Source organism: Diadema antillarum, unplaced genomic scaffold (genome assembly GCF_040938485.1).
Source record: "Diadema antillarum isolate AM-2024a unplaced genomic scaffold, OU_Dant_1.0 seq00000821_RagTag, whole genome shotgun sequence".
Classification (NCBI taxonomy): Eukaryota; Metazoa; Echinodermata; class Echinoidea; order Diadematoida; family Diadematidae; genus Diadema; species Diadema antillarum.
Window position 1 is genome coordinate 3,436,665 of NW_027271698.1, and position 22,738 is coordinate 3,459,402.

The window sequence follows — 22,738 nt, forward strand, 5'->3', positions numbered from 1 at the left end:
AGTGTAGTGTAGGATACACGTTGTATATAGTTTAAAGACATAGAGATCCATCTACCACTAGATGGACAGATAGGTAGGCAGAGAGAATTTCATAGAGCATGGATATAACCTGAATTGCTATACATGTACGGAATTGGATGGATGGATAGATAGGAAGAAAGAGGGAAAATGAAGAAAAGGACAGATACTTTATGTTTGGAGGGGATGAAGAGGGTGAGGAGAAAGAGAGGAGGAAGAGGAGGAGGATTCAGAAAGGAATTTCCCTCTCCCAAATCAATTCAAAGTGCAGTGGTTTGGTGATCATCTTAATACACATCCAGGCAAGGGGAAGGCACTATGGCTGGACTCTGGATAGTCTCACTCCACAGACTCCGTTTTGAGCCAATGCTCATTAGTTGGCATATACTGTAGAGCAGTGAAAGGTATTGTAAAACCAGGTATGAGATTTCTGCAAATTTGGAGCCAAAGGCTTTTTTCGTGGCATGAAATTTTTGCGAAAAATTTCATGCACGCAAAAATTTCTGGTTTTACATCAGACCCTAACTTGTATGTTATAGAAACACCTCTTAGTCTTATAATCATTTACAAGTATGAGTTTCAAAACCACAGTTTCAAAAGATTTTTGGCAGTTTAGAGAAGAAGGGTATGATTTTGATCACCCTTCATGATATTTATAAGTGGCACATCAGAAGGAGCTATTTGTACAAATGAATACATTTTAATTGAAACCAGTGTTTGCCAAGGAGTGAGAATATATCAGTAGGCAGAGGATAGATTGCCTTTTGTCTGCCGACGGGAGGCAAAATTGAATCCTTTAAAACACCTATTTGTCTCTCTTCTAAACCACTTGTAAGTATTAATATAATTTTTTTCCTTTCCTCTCTCTCTCTCAGGTCTGCAAACACTGCTGCCTTAATCATTGCCAGTGACTGCCACCTACCCTCCCACTCATATTTGGCTCAACTTTCCTTGCACCGTTGATCACACCCAGGCTGTGCCTTGCAAGGACAGGCAAGCCGCTGCAAGAGAGAGAGAGAGAGTCGTTCCCCCCCACCGGTGTGTTCCCCCCTCCGTGCCCAAACCCCAGCCCTGGACGGTCCGGGGGTCAGACCAAGGTTCCCGTTTGGTATGCCAGCGCCGGGAATGCCGGTACCAATGGATGGAAGAGACCATGGTTATGTGCCGTGAGTAACCACCATTTTCTTTTTCTACCTAACCTCCTAATTAGGAAGAAAAAAAAGATTCAAGACAATTTCATCTCATAACAACTGTAAAACAAGGAATATTTGCATGCATTTTAACCTGGTGAGGATGAGTCCCAAGTATACTCGGGCAAGTGTCTATAGGAAATGCGTGTTGTAGCACGCATTATGTGCCATGAGTAACCAGCATTTTTTTTTTCTGCCTCACCTCCTAATCAGGAAGAAAAAAAAAAAGATTCAAGACAATTTCATTTCATAACAACTGTAAAACAAGGAATGTTCGCGTGCATTTTAACCCGTTAAGGACGAGTCCCAAGTATACTCGGGCAAGTGTCTGTAGGAAATCCGTGGTGTAGCAAAATCAGCCCATCCTCAACAGGTTAATTTCGCGAATTTTGCGAGAGCCAAGATTCACGAAATTCAAATGCAGTCAAAAGTTCTTGTCTACACTGTAACCCTATGCATCAAATGCCAGTGGCATTTCACGAAAATTTCATACCATGAAAAAGGCCATCAGCTCCAATTCAGGAATATATTTCATACCACAAAAACATCATGTTGATACAGTGATTGTGTACATCTTGTACCTTGTACACTGTACATGGTTTACTCAGACTGATCTAGTGCATTGGATTCCCCAGCTTTTCTTTGAAATGATGGACTATTGTTGCCTTTTTTATTGACAGTCGGTGCTGTGATCAAATCTATTTGAAAGAAAACATTTTTTGCTTTTGAACCAGGATTCACTCGGATAGCACATATTAGTTTTGTATGTTTCAGTTTGATGACCTTGTACACTCAGCAAAAAAAGAAAGTAAACACTTTTTCAAGTTCATATTTCTCGTAGAAAATTTGACTAAATATCAATGTTTTATATACCATGTTAAAGGTAATTTAATTGGGTATCAACCTGGTAGGTCAATAAAAAGGCAAATTTTACGCACGAGTGAACACATTCATTTTTCATGTCCAAAGCACAAAAGTAAAAATTGCAAAAATGGACAAGTTGTCACTCATACGTATGTGCTCTTCCATGCAGCAATGACAACAAAAGATAACCCAAAACAATGAAAGATACTAATCAAGTTTCAAAAATCATCTCATGATCTCTAAAATAACTTTGTAGCCCGCAAACATAAAGAAAGGCGAAAAAATAATAGCGAAAATTCAGAATCTTCTGTCGGATCCAAATTCAAATGGCATGAAAGAGGCAGTATTATATTAAAAAATGGTAGAAATTTCAAATGTTATTTCAAATTAAGAAAGTTGAAAATGATATTTGGTTCTTGAATTTGTCTCATGAATCCTTAAATCCCTAAATCAAAATGATGAAATAAAGAAAGTCTGTCCATTTTATCGCCTTTGCGGCTTACTCCCCGTGTCTTTTCAAGTTAGATTCGACAGAAAACTCTTATTTTTCCCTGTTAGTTTCCCACTTTATTTGTGTTTGAGGATATATAGAGATACAAGGGGACGAAAACTTAGTTTTGCTATTTCATTCATGTTTCTCATTTTGTTAAATTGGTATTTTGTTTATCATTGCTATTGGGAAGGGCATTTGCAAATGAATAACAAAGTGTCAATTTTTGCAATTTTTACTTTTGTGTCTTGAAAGACAAAAAACAATGTGTTCAATCATGCATGAAATTTCTCTTTGTATGAACCTACACCAGGTTGATAGCCTTTAATATGGTATATAACACAATGATTTTGATCAAAATCTTCTATGAAAAATATGTGCTGGAAAAAGTGTTTACTTTCTTTTTTTGCTGAGTGTAGATAACTTCAGGGTGTGTAGATTTGGGGAACTAATTAAATCAAGAAGAATCACACACTCTTGGAGTTAAATATCAATTCCTGTTGAAAATTCCACATTTAAAATGTCGATAGGAACAGAGGAAAAGAAGTGTAATCAGATTTCTGACTATAATGTTGATTGTTGGAATTGGAGGAGGTTTGTGACAAGTTTCAAAAAAAAAAAGTAGGAATAGTTTCACATCTTGCATTGATGACAGCTTGTAGAGCTTCACAAAGCTGTAGCATTGATCATGTGATCTGTCTGCACATGTCACTCTTTGCTGCTATGATACTGATTATTCCTCTTAGCTATGCATCCTGCTTCAAGCTCTAGTCACTTTTAAAAATCCTTTCTGGTACACAAAACTCAACGAAGGCACTAGCCTGACCAGATTCTGTGCTTTAGGTATCTGACACTAGTGATAGCTACATATCCACTGTAGTAGCAAAAATACCCAGTGACAAGTAAGGGACTCCATAGGTTTTATACCCATCTAGACTTGTGTACACTATCATCTACCTACCAAACTCATGGATTTGGACGAGTTGTGGACATTTTAAAAGAAAAAAAAAATGAAGGTTACCACCACTAAGGTGAATGGTATCTAAAAATTGATAATTTTCTTTTTGAGTGGTTTTAAAACAAAGTAGTTCTAGGACAGTGGCTGTTTGGTCACCATTTCCACTTCGGATGTTCAGATACATTGCTGTTGCGAATGAGTGCTGTAAAATTATTGTACAAGGGTGCTATAAATTATCATGTCGGCCAGCCAGGACAACTAGAATCTGCCATTGGGCAGGTACATGTAATGCGAGTGGGTACTTGCTTGTTTTAAACAGTACGGGGTCCTCCGTCCCCGGGGTCCTCTGTCCGCGGGGCACTGCTCTTGTATGTGGTGGATAAGACTCTTGACTTTCTGTCTGAAGTCCCAAGTTTAAATGCCGTCATGTGACTACGTCCTTAATAAACAAAATATTTTTACCCACCATGTCCCTCTCAGCCCAGGTGTATCAATGGATTCCTGGCCATGCCAGGGTAATGATAATGGCAGGGCCCTCTGGTAGAGCAGTGTCACACTGAAGATACCACTCTGGATAAAGAAGACCATATTGTTATTATTATTGGCCGAAAACCCATGTGGGAAAATATCTTATGAGAAACCCTGTAAACTGTGTGTCTGTGTGCTCAATGTAGTGGTATGCATAAGTAATTTATACTTCTGCTTCTATTAGGCAGTTTCTGTTTGACCTTTGGAAATGACATGTTGAGTTTCAAAGAAGTAGATTCTTTTATGTTTAAGCTTGAAATTGTACATTTTTGCTGTCTTTCACCCTGGATCTGGTTTTCTTCAGCAATTGACAACTGCTGAATAAAAGTGCAATTGCAAATTATTTTGCAACATACAATTTCAGTTTCCATAGTAAGAGATGAGTGAGAAAAACTCTAGATAGTAAATAGCTCTTTTTATTTAACCAGTATGAGAAAGAATGTATAAAGATGGGATCGACACACGTAAGGAAATTTCGAAGACAGAAATGTTGTCAAATAAATCTCTGAATGAGCAGTTTCCTTTTTTTTTTTTCAACAAGAGACCTGCACTTGTCAGACATTTTGTTGTCAAATAAATTTTCTTTTTCTGGTGTGAATGGTCAAATTGATCTCAAAGTCTGGTGATAGTCAGAAATATTGAGGAATGTGTGTTATAGGGTATTTGGATCAAGCTCGGACACTATTAGTATGAACTGTTGGCCAAAATATACCTCCAGTGTGGTTTTAAAGTAAATGTCCCTCCCAGAAAGTGCCACTGCCTACATTCCACAGTGTGGGTTGTACCCATTTACTTTGTATGTAATAATTCCATTTAGACTTTGTGTTGCCGTGGCGATACTCATTCATATTTTGTGTTACATGGAGATGGTATGATATGCTCTCAGCGTGCCGACACATTCCAAACTCTCCGGCGCGTGGGAGCAGTGTTAGTGCCATCGCCAGCATGCCTCTTTGCCGGGTTTGATTACCTGCAAAATGTTTCTGTAAAACCAGCAAATCTACAGTATCATCTTTGGACTACCTCCATGTAGTCAAACATATTCACATGCATCAGGATGAGGAAGGGCATACTATGTTATCCCAAATCAAAATGTGCGGTACACAGTCTCTTGTTCTATGTTTAGGCAGACGAGACGTCAAGAAACCCATAAACTCCCTGGCATTTACAAATGCTGATGCTTACGTACATTGTACATACAGAAATAGAAAGAAGAATTGAGTGTAGATGAGAGCATATATGTATGAGAAGAAAGAGGAACACATTCCAAAGTGGCATCAATAAACATCAGGGCCCCATTTCATAAAAGATGTTACGATGGCAAATCTTGCTGGAATGGCAACTTCCAATAGTAACAGCCAATCAGGAAGCTGGATTCTTGTCATTACTATGACAATTGCCATTCCAGCAGGAGTTGCTATCATATCAACTTTTTATGAAATGGTGCCCAGGTTTATTGACGGAACTTTGGTTGAATGCAGAACCAAACCAAACCAAACCAAAGATACCGCATGTGTAAGGTATTTATGAGATTACAGATCGAGGGAGTACTCATATGTTGCTGTTGTCTTTTGTTTGTATGTTTGTTTGTTGTGGATGTCTTCCAAGATGTCAGCAGAATGTTATCTCAGCTAGACAGGAGGAGGACAGACCTGCAGTCTTTTAATCTGTATCATTTGGGATTTTTTTTTCTCGAATTTTGATTTTCAATGTGCAAAGCTAGTTAAGTGACAAGGGAAAAGATACAGTTTTTGTGACCATGATTTCGTGCAAGGTTTGCCTTTTTCTTGAGATTAGTAGGGTGATGCATTTTGTATCTGGAGACTGGAAGAGCAGAGAGAGGATTAAAAGACAACATCCCAGTTGGCAGAAGGCAAAGGTTATGACTGAAATTTCAATGGATTGATATGATTATGTGGTGGTGTAAGTTTGCAGTTTGCAGTTTTCTAAATTATCAAGCTCACAAAATAAAAACCTATGTGAATTTCTAGTTGCATGATGCTCGGTGGATCAATAATGCTGGATACAAGATTTGTACTGCGCAAAGTGTGACAGTCATAATATTATCATTCTTTGCTGATAGTGGGGGCATGATGGAGGAAAATATCCCACTGCCTGGAGACAAGACTAATGTGACTGCACATATTTCAGAGCTACAATTATGTAGATTTTTTTTGTTGTTATTCTTGTTTTAGTGCAGAGTAGTGCAGAGTTTGGTTATTTGCATATTAGGCATCTGACCGACTGGATGTCAAAGTACAGGTTATAATATCCTTTGAACTAGGTCAGCCATTTTAAAGCTACAATGTACAGCTGTAGTGTTGATAGACTTTGTGTTTATAGAGGTGGGGGGGGGGGGGGAGGTAAGTCAACCCTGTTTTGAAAAAAGAAGGAATTATGCAAGTTTCCATGAAATCCTGATCAGAATGGAGTACAACAAAATGAAACAAAAGTATTAATTCACAGTGTAAATACCTCAGATGGACATACATGTACATGTTTGTAGCAATTGTCTGTGGTTGTGTTGTATTTTTGTTTATGCTGTACTTTTTTAAAGAGGACTGATGATATGAACTTGAAATGTGAATTATTTCTGGTTAACAAATTTTGGCAATGTAATCATTCTGTTATTGGTCCTAGACCAATGATCTTGTCTGTATCTTACTTCCTGACATGTTTCACAATTTTTTTCTTCTCATGTAAGTGTGAAAAGAGAGGGCAAAGTATTGCAATATTTGAATCTAAAAATACCCCAAACTCTGAGCTCTACTTTTCAAACAAACATGAGGAAGTAGAACAAAGAGCTCTTCCTGACTGAGCAAGAAGAAATGTGGTGGATTTAGAACCGGCATGTTTTGTGTCGAGAATAGATCGCTTGAATAACAGCAAGTTCACCGATGTCTTCCATACCCTGGACATCTAACGACAGTGTTGGCAGTCGTTGGAGATAAGGAATAGGTGAGGCCAAGGTCAGTGCATGGATATTTAAATAGAGGATTCATTCTCAGAGTGCACATGTACAGTTGCAGCTCTTTGCACTGTTCAGATTTTTTCATAGAATGCACAATGTATGGATATGAAGAGTTTGGTGGCAAAATGATATAACTCTGTTCTTATTAATTTCAGATATTTGTGATTTGTAATCATTACTTCAAGAATATTACTAGTTATGTAACAAGTTACAACGTAGGTACCACTGAGAAGTTTTTTTTTAATCTGATGATAAACTCACGTTTAGATGTCTAAATATGATGCTTAACCCGTTTTGCTATCAAACTTTCATAGAATATGAACAAGATTTGTATATAATTTAAGTACTACTATGTTCACTTGTATGCATACTTGTGTATGCATATAGAGTGTGTGTGTGTGTGTGTGTGTGTGTGTGTGTGTGTGTGTGTGTGTATTATGAAAAAGAAACTGCAGGAACTTTATTGAGACATTGATACTCATCAAATAACCACACTTACATAAAAACAAAGTTGCGAACTAGTATGTTTTTACCATATTTGGTATGATTTTTTTTTCATCCGAATAAAAATGATATGGCTTTAAATGAACATAAAAGTATCTACACACAATTTGAGTTAGCATGCTTTATTAGTGTGCGATTTTCACATGTCAACGAAAATATGATTTTTTTTTTTTAGGTAGATGGAGCTCCAGAATCTATTCTTACTCTGCATCAGCTTGTGTTATGTTCCGCAGAGTTTGGTAGCCTTACTATGAGTGAACATCTAGTACAAAACTGTATGTGTATAGATGTGTTTCATAGGTTTTTAAGGGTCCATTCAGAAAACAGGCATTTTTATACAAAATGTCAAATTCTATACTCTTAAAGTTTGGGTTTTTTTTTGGGGGGGGGGAGGCAAGATGAGCACTATATTCTAAGACAAAAGCTGCCTAATATTTCAATTAAAAAGCTACAAAATTACGAACGTAAAGTGTGGTGAAAATGACATCATTCAGCTCTCATCTTTCACCAGATGTATGTGTTGGGACAAATACAGTATATGCTTGTAGAATTCATTTTTGTGAAGTCTGTTATATTTCTATTGTGTGTGAGTGTGTGTGTGTCCGTGTGTAATACATCCCTGTATTCATTAAGTATGGTTCGTGAAGGGGTCAGCCTAGATTAGGGAGAGCGCTGAATCCTGTGCTCCCCGCATCGTCTGTGTGGAATCCAGCAGGCTGATCGGTCGGGCGGGCGGCTGTCCTGTCGTCCTGTGTGATCAAATTTATATTTTCTTCTGGAAAGTTTGCCCGACCGGCCTGCTTCAAGGAAAACTGATGAGCTTTATGAGGTCAGACCGTGCTAATGACCATAGCAAATGTTTTTGAGAAGATGCAACAATAACAATAACAATGATCCAATGTCAAAATTAGTTAAAGTACACAGCCAGCATAGTTGATCTTCTTTTCTGCAGTAAGTGTAGATTATGCATATATCATTAAACATGTGATACATTATATTCAACAGTGTTTACAAATGATGGGGATGATAGATACTTGTCAAATTTCCATTTGATAATCAGTGATCTTTCATAGAAATTCCAAAGAGATGTCAGTTTTTTTTGTTTTAAGGAAGGTTTCATCCCATTACAGATTGCAACAAAGTATTTTACTATCAGTTGCAAAGCAAAGAAGTCATTAACCATGGCTTGAAATTTGAGCTGGCCTGGTGGCCATTGACAGTATTTTCAGAAAATGTGATTCCTTGGCTACTCAAATGGGAAAACAACATTAACAAGGGATATCTAATGAATAAAAAACAAACAAACAGACAATCAAACATACATAAAATATACAAACAAACTTTAATTGATGTGGACAAATGCATTTTATGTCTCTAGGAAATGTTCATGTTTTTGTAGTTTGGACTTAGAGATGAAATGATCATGACCTTGAAGCTTTGAACAGTATACACCCATCCATATTTTTTTCTTGGGGGGGAGGGGTGGGGGATGTAAAAAAAACAACCTGTATTTAAAAATAGAAAGCTTCCTTTGAAAATTGCTGACTTTGATTTTTGAACTACATGTAGGCAGCCAGAAAAAGAAGTTAGCATGTGAGAGTGACAATGACATCTATTTATAACAGTCAAACTATGCTGAATTGTGATTATTGTGCATTCCAGTCAGCAGAAATTACTCCCTGTGTGAGTGTGAAAATACTAAACACCAGGAAATGCTTAAATTTACGATAGATCTCACGCTCAGAGAGCAAGCAGACCCTGCGACACAGCCCGGCTGCGTTGGATCGGTATGGAAGCAGAACGTTATTAACTGTGACGAATTTCTTCCTTCCTCCCAAGCATCGAAATGAAATCAAAATGCTGGGGAGAATTTTCTTAGTCATCTATCGGGTCTCCAGACAAGCAGAGTTATTCCCTCGAACGCGACCCGTGTTTGCCGGCGATACGGCGAATGCGGCGGGAGGAAACGTGGCTCACAGGTTTTTGTAAGCCCCGAGCGAGTTGCACGTCGAGTGCATTAAAGGCCAAACTGAGCTTTTGGCAGTGAGCTCTGATATTCATGGGAGACAGGTGAACAAAAAATATTCTTTCTTCCCCCATCGAGGGTGTCAAGAATAGAGAATAAAAGCTATGAATAAATAGGAATCCTCTCAACTCCAACCCAGCTTGTGGTTACAAGCACCAAACAGATAGGTTCCTGTTGCCATGGCAGTCACTGTTCTTCAGTGACAAGACTGATTGGCTGCCTCTGTCTCTAGTGATCGCTCTGACGTCCAATGAAATATTACAGTATTTACCACATAGTCCCAATTTTACTATCTGTGCACAGTGTTACTGATGAAAGTTTCTAATATTACAGAAAAGTAGAGATTTTATATGAGGAATTGTTTTCATCCAATTTCCAGATGACAAATATATCACAAATTGTTGTAAAACAAAGTGTTTGTGCCAAATGTAATAGAAATTAGTGTTTCCAAATGATGCCTACATGATGTAACACTTAAAGATTACTTCTTGGCATTGTATAGTAGGACAAGGTACATGTAGTACTTCTTTCGTAATATTCACCAATCCTAGGAGAAATGAAAACTTCTTGCACAGGTAGTTGTTGATGTTGCAAAGTGTCAGCATGGTGTGGCTTCTGTGGGTTACCCAGTCTGTTTAATTGCCCAAATCCATCACACAAAATGAGACCGAACATTGTAATTTGTAAACTCGCCGCCTTTATTATCCCACTCTTTAAGTCAAATGCAGTCCAAAGTTTTTCCTGGACATGTGTTAACCGACAATATTAGCTGGCTCCTGAGTAATTCTGAATTCTCCCTAGTCTTGCTCTTAGCAATAACTGTAATCTAAAGTTGTTGGCCTTCCCTGCCATTTTAGATTATGTCACTAAGTGTGTTGGTGGCACGTCGGTGACGAACAATTGCACAGCCAGCATGCCCTTTTTTTTTTCTTTCTTCGTTGTCCGCTTTCGTGTGTGTACAGGATGTCTTGAGCGACGGAAATCGGACTAAATGTGTGGCGACAAACGATAAGGGAGTTTGCGCATGAGAAATGGGCGGAGCTTGGGATCAAGGCTGTAGAGGGAAATGGCCAATGACAGGACAGGAAGGACGGGGTGGAAAAAGTGCGGTGTGCAGTGCACGTGTGACAAATTTCTATTTGTCTAATAGCATTTTGGCAGTAATTGAATCGCGAGCGTTCTTAATTTGTTGCAGAGAGATTTTAGCAATATTTCTTGTGAAGTGTGGAGAATGGCCCTGTTCCGCTGTGACGTAGCCCTGCCCTGTGGACTGATCGCCATTAATTTTGTGTCTCTGGAAATGTGCTGGTCCATGACAATTCATGAGATATTACAGTCAACAGATTATCCGAAGAGTTTGTTGTGAATCAGCTTTTAGCCAACAGAAATCAGACGCAAAACTGTGAAACATACACAACGATCCCTCAAAAATGATAGGTGTCGTTAGGACTATAAAATGATGTTGCTGAGGTTTGCCTTATTTCCTAAAAACCACCTCTCACTTACGTACTGTAGCTATGGAGACAGAGAATATAGCACTACAATGGTTTTTCGTACTACAGTATTTGGAAAAATACAGACATTTTTCCAGTGTCTAGTGAAAAAGCATTGGATGTGTAGAAAATTTCTATGCAGAATGTAAAGCTGAATTATAAAGTATGGGTATTAGACCCTAGATTTCAGCACAATCACTGCGATTATTTATTATTTGGGGATAGCTCTAGAATTGCGGTAGCGTTTTATAATAAACAAATTAATAAATGTTAAACTGATTTTCCTCAAACTATCACAGATGTGCTCTACTAATATTGCTGTATTATCTCAATCTACATGTATAAAGGTGAACTTGTCCTTTAAAAGAGCCTAAAATGTGCATGGGCTTCTTGTAAATTCATGGAGTGAAAGTATAACTATGCATTGCTGTATAGTTGTATGTGAGTTGGCACTGTTAGTCTCTTTCAAGACTCTTTATCAAACTGTAGGTTCTCATTTGTCAAATTTTCAGTGTGCACACCAGAAACCAGGGTAGTGGCTTGTGTGTTAAAGCATATTTCACAGCGGCTCTCAGCTTTATTATAGGTAAACATCCACTGGATGTATAATGTTAGCCTTATTCAAGACTGCTACAAATGCAAGAGATTAGTTATGTTGCTCAAGACTGGTGGTCAACATTATAAGGGACTATGCACAAAGCTGTACAACAATGTGTGTTGTGTATGACTCACTGCATGCAGAACTGACTCTTTCATCTCAATACGTCTATTTTGCAGAAACAGAAAGGTCAAAGGTCATGCACTTACAAGCATGATTTATTTGTCGTTGCTGAACGTTGCTGGATGTGAATATTAGATACAACATTTAGAGGAGTAACGCCAGTTGCCATCTTTTCTTCGTCTTTTTTTTTACACAATAGTATGGGAAAGATAGGAAGTACTTTTTACAAACTTTCAAGAATGTCAAATAAGAAGGCTGAGATCTTAGCACATTTTTGATTATCAATGAAATATCTGTTCTTGTGTAATTGTTCAGACATCATAGCATAATTAACCATATTGTTGACATAATTATAGTCTATGAAAGAAGAAAAACAAAACAATTGTAGGGTTCAGTGGTATGAATTTGTGGCCAGTTTAATATAAAGATAAAGCTGTATTTCAGGGAAACTATCCAGGCATTTTTAAAAATCTTATATGTGTAAATTTGTGCTATATGGAATGAACAGTAAAAGAGATTATTAGGATATTTTGAATGTAGTTGATTGAAACAAAGCAAGAGATTACAGAGAATTTGTCAAGACAAACTACAACAGTTTTACATTGTAATACCAGTAAAATCATCGGACTGCTTTTCGTGCGGGGGACCTCAAATGTAGTAACTGTAGTCACGTGACTATGATGTGGGATGATCTTCCCATGTGACGGGATGATCTTCCCATGTGACTTACACAAAACTACCCAAGTGTTATCCAATATGTGGTGGATCAATTTTAGTGTCCTTGAGTATATCGAACAATAAAGCAAAAGGTTTGCTTGGTTTTTGTTTTGCATAGCAGTAGAGAATAATTTGTTTTCTAAATGGGAAATTTTGGATTCATATTTTCTCTGGTCCCCCAATCGCGAATTTAACCACTCGCGAAAATGTGTGACAGCGGCAATTCTCGAAAATGTATGTACGCGAAAATTATAGCATATACAGTATTTGATGCACACACCGTAAAGAGAAGTTTTGCACAAGTGAGATCATAGCCACATTATCAAGTCAGATCTTTTGAGGTACTTTACACCCTTTTGAACACCATGTTTGACGGTTTGCCAATATCTTAGTGGTTTTAGCTTTCTTGACATTCGATTCAGCTAGAGTTATCACTGATTATTCATTGTGACTTTACTGTATTTTAGGCGCATAATTCTCCTGGATTTTCATTCCTGTTAAAGCCATTTTGCACTCATGTGTAGGAGTGTACAATGTACATACCAATGTATCTGTATATCATCCCCCAAAATGAAATATATGAAGTTTTTACATTTACATTATACAGTGCTATACCTTCCTGCAGGATTTTCCCAGTATGTTGGAAGATTCAAGCAACTAAACACTCACTGGATGAAACTCTTAAAATGAAGAACTTATCCCTTTTTTTTGGGGGGGGGGGATGGGGAGGAGGAAGGGTGTTTAGCATTAAACTAGGCCAGTTTACCCATTTTTGCAAATGTTTTTATGCCAGCTTGTTGCTCATTGGGGAAAAATCCTATATTTTGGTCATGTGACTTTACCAACCCCCAGAGAATCGACCCCCGAGCATCTACTAAATGGGATTATCCTGCCTGGACCCTCTAGCAAACTGGAAATTGTGTACAATAAGTTAGCGTAGCCCATAGCAGGAGCTTGAAGCTAGATGTCCCTTTGCGGCCAGGCCCAGGGCCCATTCCAAGATCCTGGAAGATCCAGGGGTATACATGTATATAATGCTCTTAGTCCAATTTAAGCCATATTTTTTAACATGATACATATGACAAATCTAAAGTTGGATATGAGAAAGCTTAATTCTAAGTGGAAGAAAATATATCCTAAACGGGAGACACACAGCTAGAGCTTGAGAAATTCAAACTCAAGCAGAAAAGCAAGAGATTTCAAGAAAAATGTCTCAAAATGGGAGTAGGAGGCTCTGTACCCCCCCCCCCTTTGCATGTGCATAGAAGCCTGAAGGGTGTATAAATTGTTACTATTATTCATGTACTGCATGCATTTGGCATGATACCGTAAGATGCAACATCAAGTCCCACATGTGCACTGCTGACCGCAAAACCTGAATGTTTTTATGCCAAGCAATCTCTGTGGCCTATTTACAAGTTATGTTGCCAGGTTTAATGATGAATAAAATGACAGAACAGGCTTTCTTGAATGAGATTTTTGCCAGTGTAAATGGGCCCACAGTCAGACATATACATTGGATTGCATACCATGAATTGAAATGCAGACATGTACATTCCTTTTTGACAACAACAAATGGATATATCCATATAGTATTAGTAAAGTCATAGCCGTATAAGGATTTAAACAAAAAAAAAAAATGTTTCTGCTCACCTCTCACTACCTGCTTAAATTCTGTGTAGGAGAAAAGACAGTTATACCTCCATTGTCTTTGGGCCCTGAGAAGTGATTGCCTGAATACAGTGTACTATTATTTCAGTCTGCATGATACAAGAAATATATGCAGGACTTTGTATATGACAGTATATATCTCTATCTTCTTGTCTATAGTATCTGCTTCTCTCCCTCTATATCTTTCTCTCTCTCTTTCTGTCTGTACAATGTGTATATCTGTTGCTAGTAATCTTCCTTGTTGTCTATTTTTCTGTCCTCTAATATACATTTTCTCTGGTGTGATTTTCCGTCAATTGTTCTTTCTTTCATTTTTCTCTGTATACATGTATTTCTCTCATATATTCTGTTTCTATTTTTCTCAATCCCGTTTGGGTGTTTATTAACTCTTTATCTTGATGTGACTGTGAAGCGATGCTTGTGAATCTCATAATATGTCATGCACTTGCCATCCGAAAATACATTTGCTGTTGGTAAATGCAGTCTGAAAATTCTGTGTCTCTCTCTCTGGTAGTGACACACAGCCTACACACATACATATACAAACCTACGACTTACTCATATACTATAGAGAAAGAGAGAGAGAGAAAAAAAAAAAGCATTGCTAGAGATTGTGTGTATAATATGTGTGTGTGTGTGTGTGTGATTGTATACACACATTCTTCCCCATGCATTGCGGTTTACACCGCGTAGTAAAGTCGGCCCAAAGCATGCATCATTAACACAGTAGTGTATTGATTTGCTAGTGCTGTGGCCCTAGAGCCATGGCACAAGCCAAGGTCCTTTGTTTAGACCCTAGAGCGAAAACTGAGGGATGCTAGTCTAACGGGGGAGACATTTCAAAGCCGAGTTGCCGGCTGTAGTCTCATCTCATTGAGCCCCATGGAGTGTGCACGAGCATCAATCTACTGTCTGTATAAAGCTATAAGATCAATGGTGTTCACATGATTGGGACTAGAAATGACGACTACTAGTGTGACACCATGCTAACCTGGTAGAGCATGCATCACACCCACTACATGAAATATTGACAGGAGATCACATGAAGTAAGGCGATGATTTTCCCCACCCCCATCAAAACTCTGCAGCCGCCCACCTTGCCCCACCCCCCCCCAAAAAAAAAAAAAAAAAAAAAAACCAACGACAACAAAACAAACAAACATTCATTTTCTCACTCAGGTAGTTGTACAGCATAATTTACGGTAATTGTAATGTAGTAATGAAAGTACATTAATAAACACTGAGCTTACTGTTATCTCTTTTATTGTGAGGGATTAAGCACACACCAGTAATAGGAGCATTTTGCCTCATGACCACCCCCTCCCCCATCCCTTGGCCATTCATATTTGATGAACGTTGGGATTTGTGTTATATTGCACAGAAGTTTGGGGTCTGAATGAATGCTTGTGTAAAGACTAGTCACATGGTGAACTCCCCTACCCCTACATACAGTGTTAAAGTTTACAATGTACTCTTGCCTTGCCAGGGCAGAATTATTGGACATCTTCCAACGTTATGACAAGGCTATAGTATAATTATCTAAAGGAAGCCAAGTATGTAATATTGGATGAATGCACAAGTTTCCTCCCCTTATTTGAGAAGGCAACCTGGTTAATGCCAGTAAATAGATTTCAATCCTGTCATGTGAAGTAGAGTGTGGTATGTTAAATGAGTCAGGGTATCTTGCACCCAGTCATGTGTATTAGTATTGAAAAGCACTTGTGAGCTTGAAATTTGCCACAGTTTGTAATGTATACCTGCAGTTGTATAGCGATACATACTTTATTTGCGTGGTTCATACTATAAAGAAGCTGTTGAATGTAAGCCTAATTTTCTTACCTGCTAAAGTTGATGACTTTCAGAAAGGGGGGGGGGGGGGATGGTCTGTGGCTGTTGTCTGAGCAAGGCTGTATGCAGAGCTGTGAATGTTTGCATTGTACTAAAAGTGAACTGTTAGTTGAGTAGAATAATGTGAAATCACCAAGGCCATTGGTGTATGATTATGTAACACTGTCTACAGAAATATGGTTACCCCGGTTATAAAACCAATCTTGAAGCTTGACATATCAAGATACTGACTCCTCTAGTATGGGACCACATATACTGTAAAACATGATGTATTCGCGGCACGAAATTTTCGCGAATTGTAGCTGACGGCCTCTTTCGTGGCATGAAATTTTCGTGAATTGCCATTGGCGTTCAATGCACATAGTGTAGACAAGAAATTTCGCGTGCATTTTAATTTCGCGAATCTTGGCGCTCGCGAAATTCGCAAAATTAAAATGCACGTGAACATTCCTCGTTTTACAGTAACTATATTGTCTTGATGGGCTATGCACCATAATATCCACCTGTGCTCAAAATATGCAAGGTTGTGGTTCATCAATGCTTATCTTTTTTTCTTTTTTTTGGGGGGGGGGATGGTGGTGGTATAATTTGTATGTTCATGCAGAGATGCAAACACACATAAATATGCACATTTTTGTACAGTAGCACAAGCAAGAATAGCATGCTCCTAGAGTTGTAGGCAACTTTTGTGCATTGTATGTGTGTGTGTGTGTATATGTATAGGAGGGGGGATGGAACACGGGGGGGGGGGCAACTAAGAATTTTTGGTTTGTGGTAATATGTAAGATGTGAGGATAAAATGTGTTAAGTGGTAAATTTTAAGAGTAATTGTCTATAAGGGAAGAATTAATTGTAAACCAGTCTTCCCAATATCTTTGAGATTGTGTAAAGTGTGACAAATCGGTGGTGTTTTTCACAGGAAGTGTGGGAAAATACTGTATTTCTGATAGCATTTCATCTTTGATATGATTGTTTCATGTTATATTTTACATAAACTCTTTTTAATTATTTTTGCGGCATACACAAAATTTGTAATAATGTCAAACAATCATCATTGACAGTGTGTGCATCTCAGCGTAGGATTTTTTACAACATACAATTGAACAATTTAACTTACCAAAGTGCAAAAGTAGTACAGTGGATTCCCATTGTAACGAAGTCCTCGGGACCGGCAGATTTCTTTCGTTATATTGAAATTTCATTATAACCGAACAAATAAACAATAAAAAACATACAGCCGATAATTTTGCGAACTGGATTTTTATTCCGTTGTAACCGGAATTTCGTTATAACCGTGTTCGTTGTAACGGGAGTGCACTGTATAGATTGTTAATCATGGGTTGTATTATGTAGAAGTCAGTGTGGTATATCCCTGTCTCCTGCAGTAAATGAACAGATGTACTTCCATGGGGCTTTGCTCCATTTTCTTGAGTTTGAAAAGACATTGGCAGTTTTCCTATCAAAATCATTACCTTTTTCTGGTGGGAAACAGATTAAATGGCTTGAGATGCAAATATGTTTGATTTCTGTCATCTGGTTTTCATTTCTATGAATACAAATTTGAGTTTGCTGTTTGATTTTTTGATTTGATTTCATAATCACACTAATTAGTGGTTTACAGGCTTGATGGAAAGTTATTCTTTTTTCTTGAGTTCTTCTATTCTAATTTAAAGGAAAAATGTTCCAGAAAATGCAAATTGAGTTCAGATATGTACAATTCTTGAATTGTCTTAACCAACACGCTGTATGTTTTTTTTTTTTTTTAAAGGTACATATATATCTCCCCCCCCCCCCCCCGGCACTTCTATTAGTGAATGTGCCTGTGGATGTTCACTGTATTTGTTTTTAAAAATTGTTTACGCTGGTACAGTACTGCATTAAAATGACAATGTGCTTTGTGCAGTGTAGATTACAAATTTACCACACAGTATGTAGTGTCAAAATGTATGAGTGATACTTTGTAAATTCTAAATACAAATTTTGTATGTATACCCAGATGTTTCTTAATCAAAACATGAAATAGAGTTCATTTATCTGAACCTTTGTGGCATTATTCCAAAAATGAACAGAGATTTGTTATTCTAAAGCTTTGATAATGTATAAATGAGATAATATTCATTGATCTGAAAATGAAAAAAAAAAATAAGTGCATACTAATGAGCCTTCAGAATAACAAACCTGGAATGAAGAACCTTTGGAATATATCTAAGCGAACTGCAGCCCAAACGTACATAATGTATATTCAGTCCCAAACAGCCAGCAAGACTGAAGGATGGGTGCCCATGGCACAAAGGCAATACTGGATGTTTGTCCATTATCCTGTTCATGATGGAACAAACACACACACACACACACACACACACACACACACACACACACACACAAAACACAAAGTGTGGTGTGTGAGCATGGTATCTATTGCATGATGAAGAGAAGGCTTATGAATATTCATGAACTTGCTATTATCCAGTCCCAACCATTCATGCAGATTTTTTTTTTTCTCCCAAATCGTCCACCTCTTCAAATCTTGTGCTTTTAATTCCCACTTTAAGACCCTTTGTAAACATTTCACGGGAACAGAAATTTTGCATACAGCAATTATTATTTCTCACTGGTGTTTGCTTTTCATATTCATTAAATTTCTGTTTTATAAACTGAGAAGACACTTTGGCTTTTGATAGAGGCAATGTAAATGTAGGTGTTTATGATAGAAAATATGGATGTTAAACTGGTAACATATCTTTTGGAATTTATGGCAACCCATCAGACTTCTCTTCAGTATTGTGTGTCTGCCTCTATCAGGTTTTCAACAGAAGAATGAAACAAGAATATAAAAATGTGTTCAACCTGTTTGAGACAAGTCCCGAATATACTTGGGCAGGTATCTATATGGAAAATGCGAGTTGTAGCAAAATCAGCCCGTCCTCAACATGTTTAAAGCAAAAAGAAAAACTACACCTGACCAGTGTGAAGTAGCACAAAATACATGTATAACAGTGCATGAGACCGGTGATTTAAATCCGAATATATATTACATTTGACCGCCCAAAAAAAAAAAAAAAGAAGAAGAAGAAGAAGAAGAAATAGTCAAACTTATCTTTCAAGGTTACTCACTGCTCTGATGAAAACAGACATCATAACTTTGCAACTGTGTAGTCTGAAAAAAATTGTGAATATTATGATGTTGGGAAAATATTCATGAACAACACCAAAATTTTGATCTCTGGGCATTTAAGATAACGACTTGTCCTGTGGTCATGTGAAGGTCACATGATGGTCATTGCTGGCATAGTACTGTACCATGATACAATGTATACGTTAACTGTAGTTTGTGCAAGCAATCGTACTATTTCACCCTTTGTACCAATTTAACCCTTCATTATACCCCCGCCAAACGAAGTTTGAAGGGGGTATATAGGAATCAGCGGACGGTCGGTTGGTCGGGCGGTCGGTCGGGCGGTCGGGCGGTCGGTCCGTTGCAAATCTTGCGTCGCGAACTACTTCCTCAGTTTTCAACCGATTCCCATAAAACTTGGCACAGATGTGTGCCTTGGGTTGTATATGTGCAAGACATATTTTTTGACAGTACCGAAAAGTATGTTGCCTTGGTAACGGCATATTATGGGCAAAAATGGGTACAAATCTTGTGTCGCGAACTCCTCCCACAGTTTTTGATCAATTTTTATGAAATTAGGTACAGATGTTCATCTGAATATGTTAATGTGCAAGACACATATTTCCGCAGTGGCAAAAAGTGCGTTGCCATGGTAACGGCATGTTATTGGTAAAATATAGGGCAAAATGCTTCATGGCAAAACTGCTTCATCAGTGTTCTTCCAATTCTCATGGAATTCATATTGAATGTTTGTCTTAGGATATAGGTCAGCATGACACATTTCTTGACAGTGACAAAAAGTATGTTGCCATGGTAACAGCTCACATATTATGAGCCAAAATGATGGAAAATTTTGTGTTGCAAACTACTTCCTCAGTTTTTGCCCAATTTCCATGAAACTTGGTACAGATGTGTGCCTTTGGTTGTAGATGTGCAAGACGCATTTTTCGACAGTACCCGAAAGTACGTTGCCATGGTAACGGCATATTAATGGCAGAAGATCAAGGAAAGATCTTGCGGATTTAACTACTTCCTCAGTTTTTTGACCAAAGCTTATGAAATGTTGTTTTGACCAAAGCTTATGAAATGTTGTTTGGCGGGGGTATAACCAGTCACTGTAGCGACATTTCTAGTTACCTCCGTCAAGGGAGGAGGTTATGTTTTTGTTACCGTTGGTTTGTTTGTTAGTTAGTTCGTTAGTTCGTTAGTTTGTCCATGTGCAAAATAACTCAAAAAGTAGCTAACGGATTGGGCTGAAACTTGCAGGAAAGGTTGAGAATGACACAAGTAACAAACGATTAACTTTTGGTAATGATCCAAGAATTTTGGGGGAATTTATGAAGGCTTTTTGATATTTTGGCAGGTAGGGTCAATGAACTTGGGAGTTCAGGCTTCGCGTATTTGAGGTTTGCCTGCGCGCACTAAAGTGCGTGCTCTAGTTTCTGCTGGGGCGAGGCGCGCCGTGCTGCTGAGGGTTTATGACGTAACAAAGGCTTCTATATTGGGAAATCGGGGGACTTTCAGCACCGATGCTGTGTGTACGTATGATATCTCTATGGAAGAACAGTGGTGGAAATAAGCTGCATGCTTGGCGGAGGTCTGCACTCTCAGAGTGCTTTTCTAGTATTTTTTATGATTTTGCTCAGAATATATAGATCTTGAATATTTATATACAATCACAATTTGTAACATCTTCTAGAACAGAAGATGTCATTTCCTTCATGCAACATTAAAGTGGAATTGTGGACCAGATGAAAGTTAGTCCAAGAAGAAGGAGTGACATTTTCAAATCACAACAATGAATATTTGATCAGAATTAGATGAAAATGAAGGAAGTTATAGATGAAATTGTGAAGTTTCTCTTATTTACCACGAAACAGTATGTGAATATAAAATTTAGCAAGTTGAGGATGTCATCTCATCCCAACTTGCCATGTAGTTGTGCACATGAAGTTTTGATTTCCCAGTTTTTTACAATTTGCAAAAAAAGTTTCATGCCATGAAAAAGGGTGCCGACTCTGATTCATGATTGCTTCTGGTTTTACAGTACTTCAGACATGAAGTATTTAGCATCCATATGACACAAATCTGACATGGGTCTCTGCATATGAGTGTGCTTTGACTGTGGGAACTCTCGGTACCGTGTTGAAACTTGAGTCATTTCCATATCCAGCATTGTACTTAAATTGAGAAGCTGAAGAAGTTTGAAAGGTAAGGTGTGGAGTTTGCCATACAGTGTTTCAGGTGGGATCTGTACAATGTATTTGAATGAGCACTGTATACGACACACACACAAACCAGCATTAACCTGTTGAGGACGAGTCCCGACTATACTCGGGCAGGTGTCTATGGGAAATGCATGTTGTAGCAAAATCAGTCTGTCCTCAACGGGTTAAATGTATCGTCGTCTGAAACCAGAAGTTAGTTTCAGTATCTTGTCAGCAGTAATTTGCAGCTTCAATCAGCTTTGTATACAAGTGTAGTTCACATTACACACTCATTGTAGCTATACTTGGACTGGCTCCACAACTCGCTTCACACTGCACGCTTTGAGTGATTCTTGGTACAAGTACACTGTACTGTAAAATGAGGAATGTTCGAGTGCATTTTAATTTTGTGAATTTTGCGAGAGCCAAGATTCGCGAAATTAAAATGTACGCAAAAGTTCTTGTCTACACTATATGCATTGAATGTTAGAGGCAATTCACGAAAATTTCATGCTGCGAAAAAGGCGGTCGGCTCCAATTTGCGAAAATTTCATGCTGCGAAAATATTGTATTTTACAGTATATCATCGATGTTCTGAACAATGTACAGTGTATGATATTATTGTGTACAGTCTGTATCTTTAAAGAGTGTGTACAGTTCTGGTTGAGGTGAGGATTTAGCTTTTAACGTTTTGTGAGATATTCAGAAACCACTCTATGAGATGTCAAAGAGCATGCAATTCTAAGGGGTATCAAACGTTTATTTCATGAAAATTGGTTTTGAAATGGCTGAGATATCTGAAAACAAAGTGAAACAAAGAGATCCTAATAAAATGCGTGGCCTGTCGCCTTTTATTATTATCACTTTTTGGGATATCTCAGCCATTTGAAAACCGATTTTCATCAAATACACGTTGAATCTTTCTTAAAATTACATGCTCTTTCATATTTCAGAGGTTTCTCATTATCTCACTTAGGAATGTTCAAAACATGAATCCCCACCTCAACCAGTACTGTACAGTCCCTTTAAAGACAGATTTTTCATGTGACATGGATGGCCATACATGGCTGCTGGTTCTGTTTGAAGTGAATGAAGTTTAAATCTTTCTATATCTCAGTTTATCACTATAGATCATGCTGTTGGAGTCCTTTTTGTGATGGGGTTTGCTATTTTTACAAAAATTTGCTTTTACTGAAGCTACAGCAAGGAGGCAGCCAATCAGTGTGTATTTTTGAGAGCATTTAATTCATTGCCTTGGTAACGGTAATTATTGCAACTTACAACGATTGCAAACATCTTCATGAATAGGGTGCCAGGTTTTCATTTCTTATGTAGGGACTAATGTTTACCGTAAAATTTGTGTCAGGGAACATCAAATATATCCATGTCAGTGTTTATTTCAGCGTGATGACCCTTG

The 22,738-nt window shown here is 37.9% G+C and overlaps 1 protein-coding gene across 1 annotated transcript in view; it reads left to right on the forward strand.

Annotated features, from left to right (window-relative positions):
• LOC139739854 (LIM domain-binding protein 2-like) overlaps window positions 1-22,738 on the forward strand; it is a 101,307-nt gene that overhangs the window by 20,809 nt on the left and 57,760 nt on the right. The window contains 1 exon segment of the mRNA XM_071650455.1: window positions 894-1,184. Within this exon segment, the coding sequence (XP_071506556.1) occupies window positions 1,129-1,184 (56 nt within the window). The 5' untranslated portion in view covers window positions 894-1,128.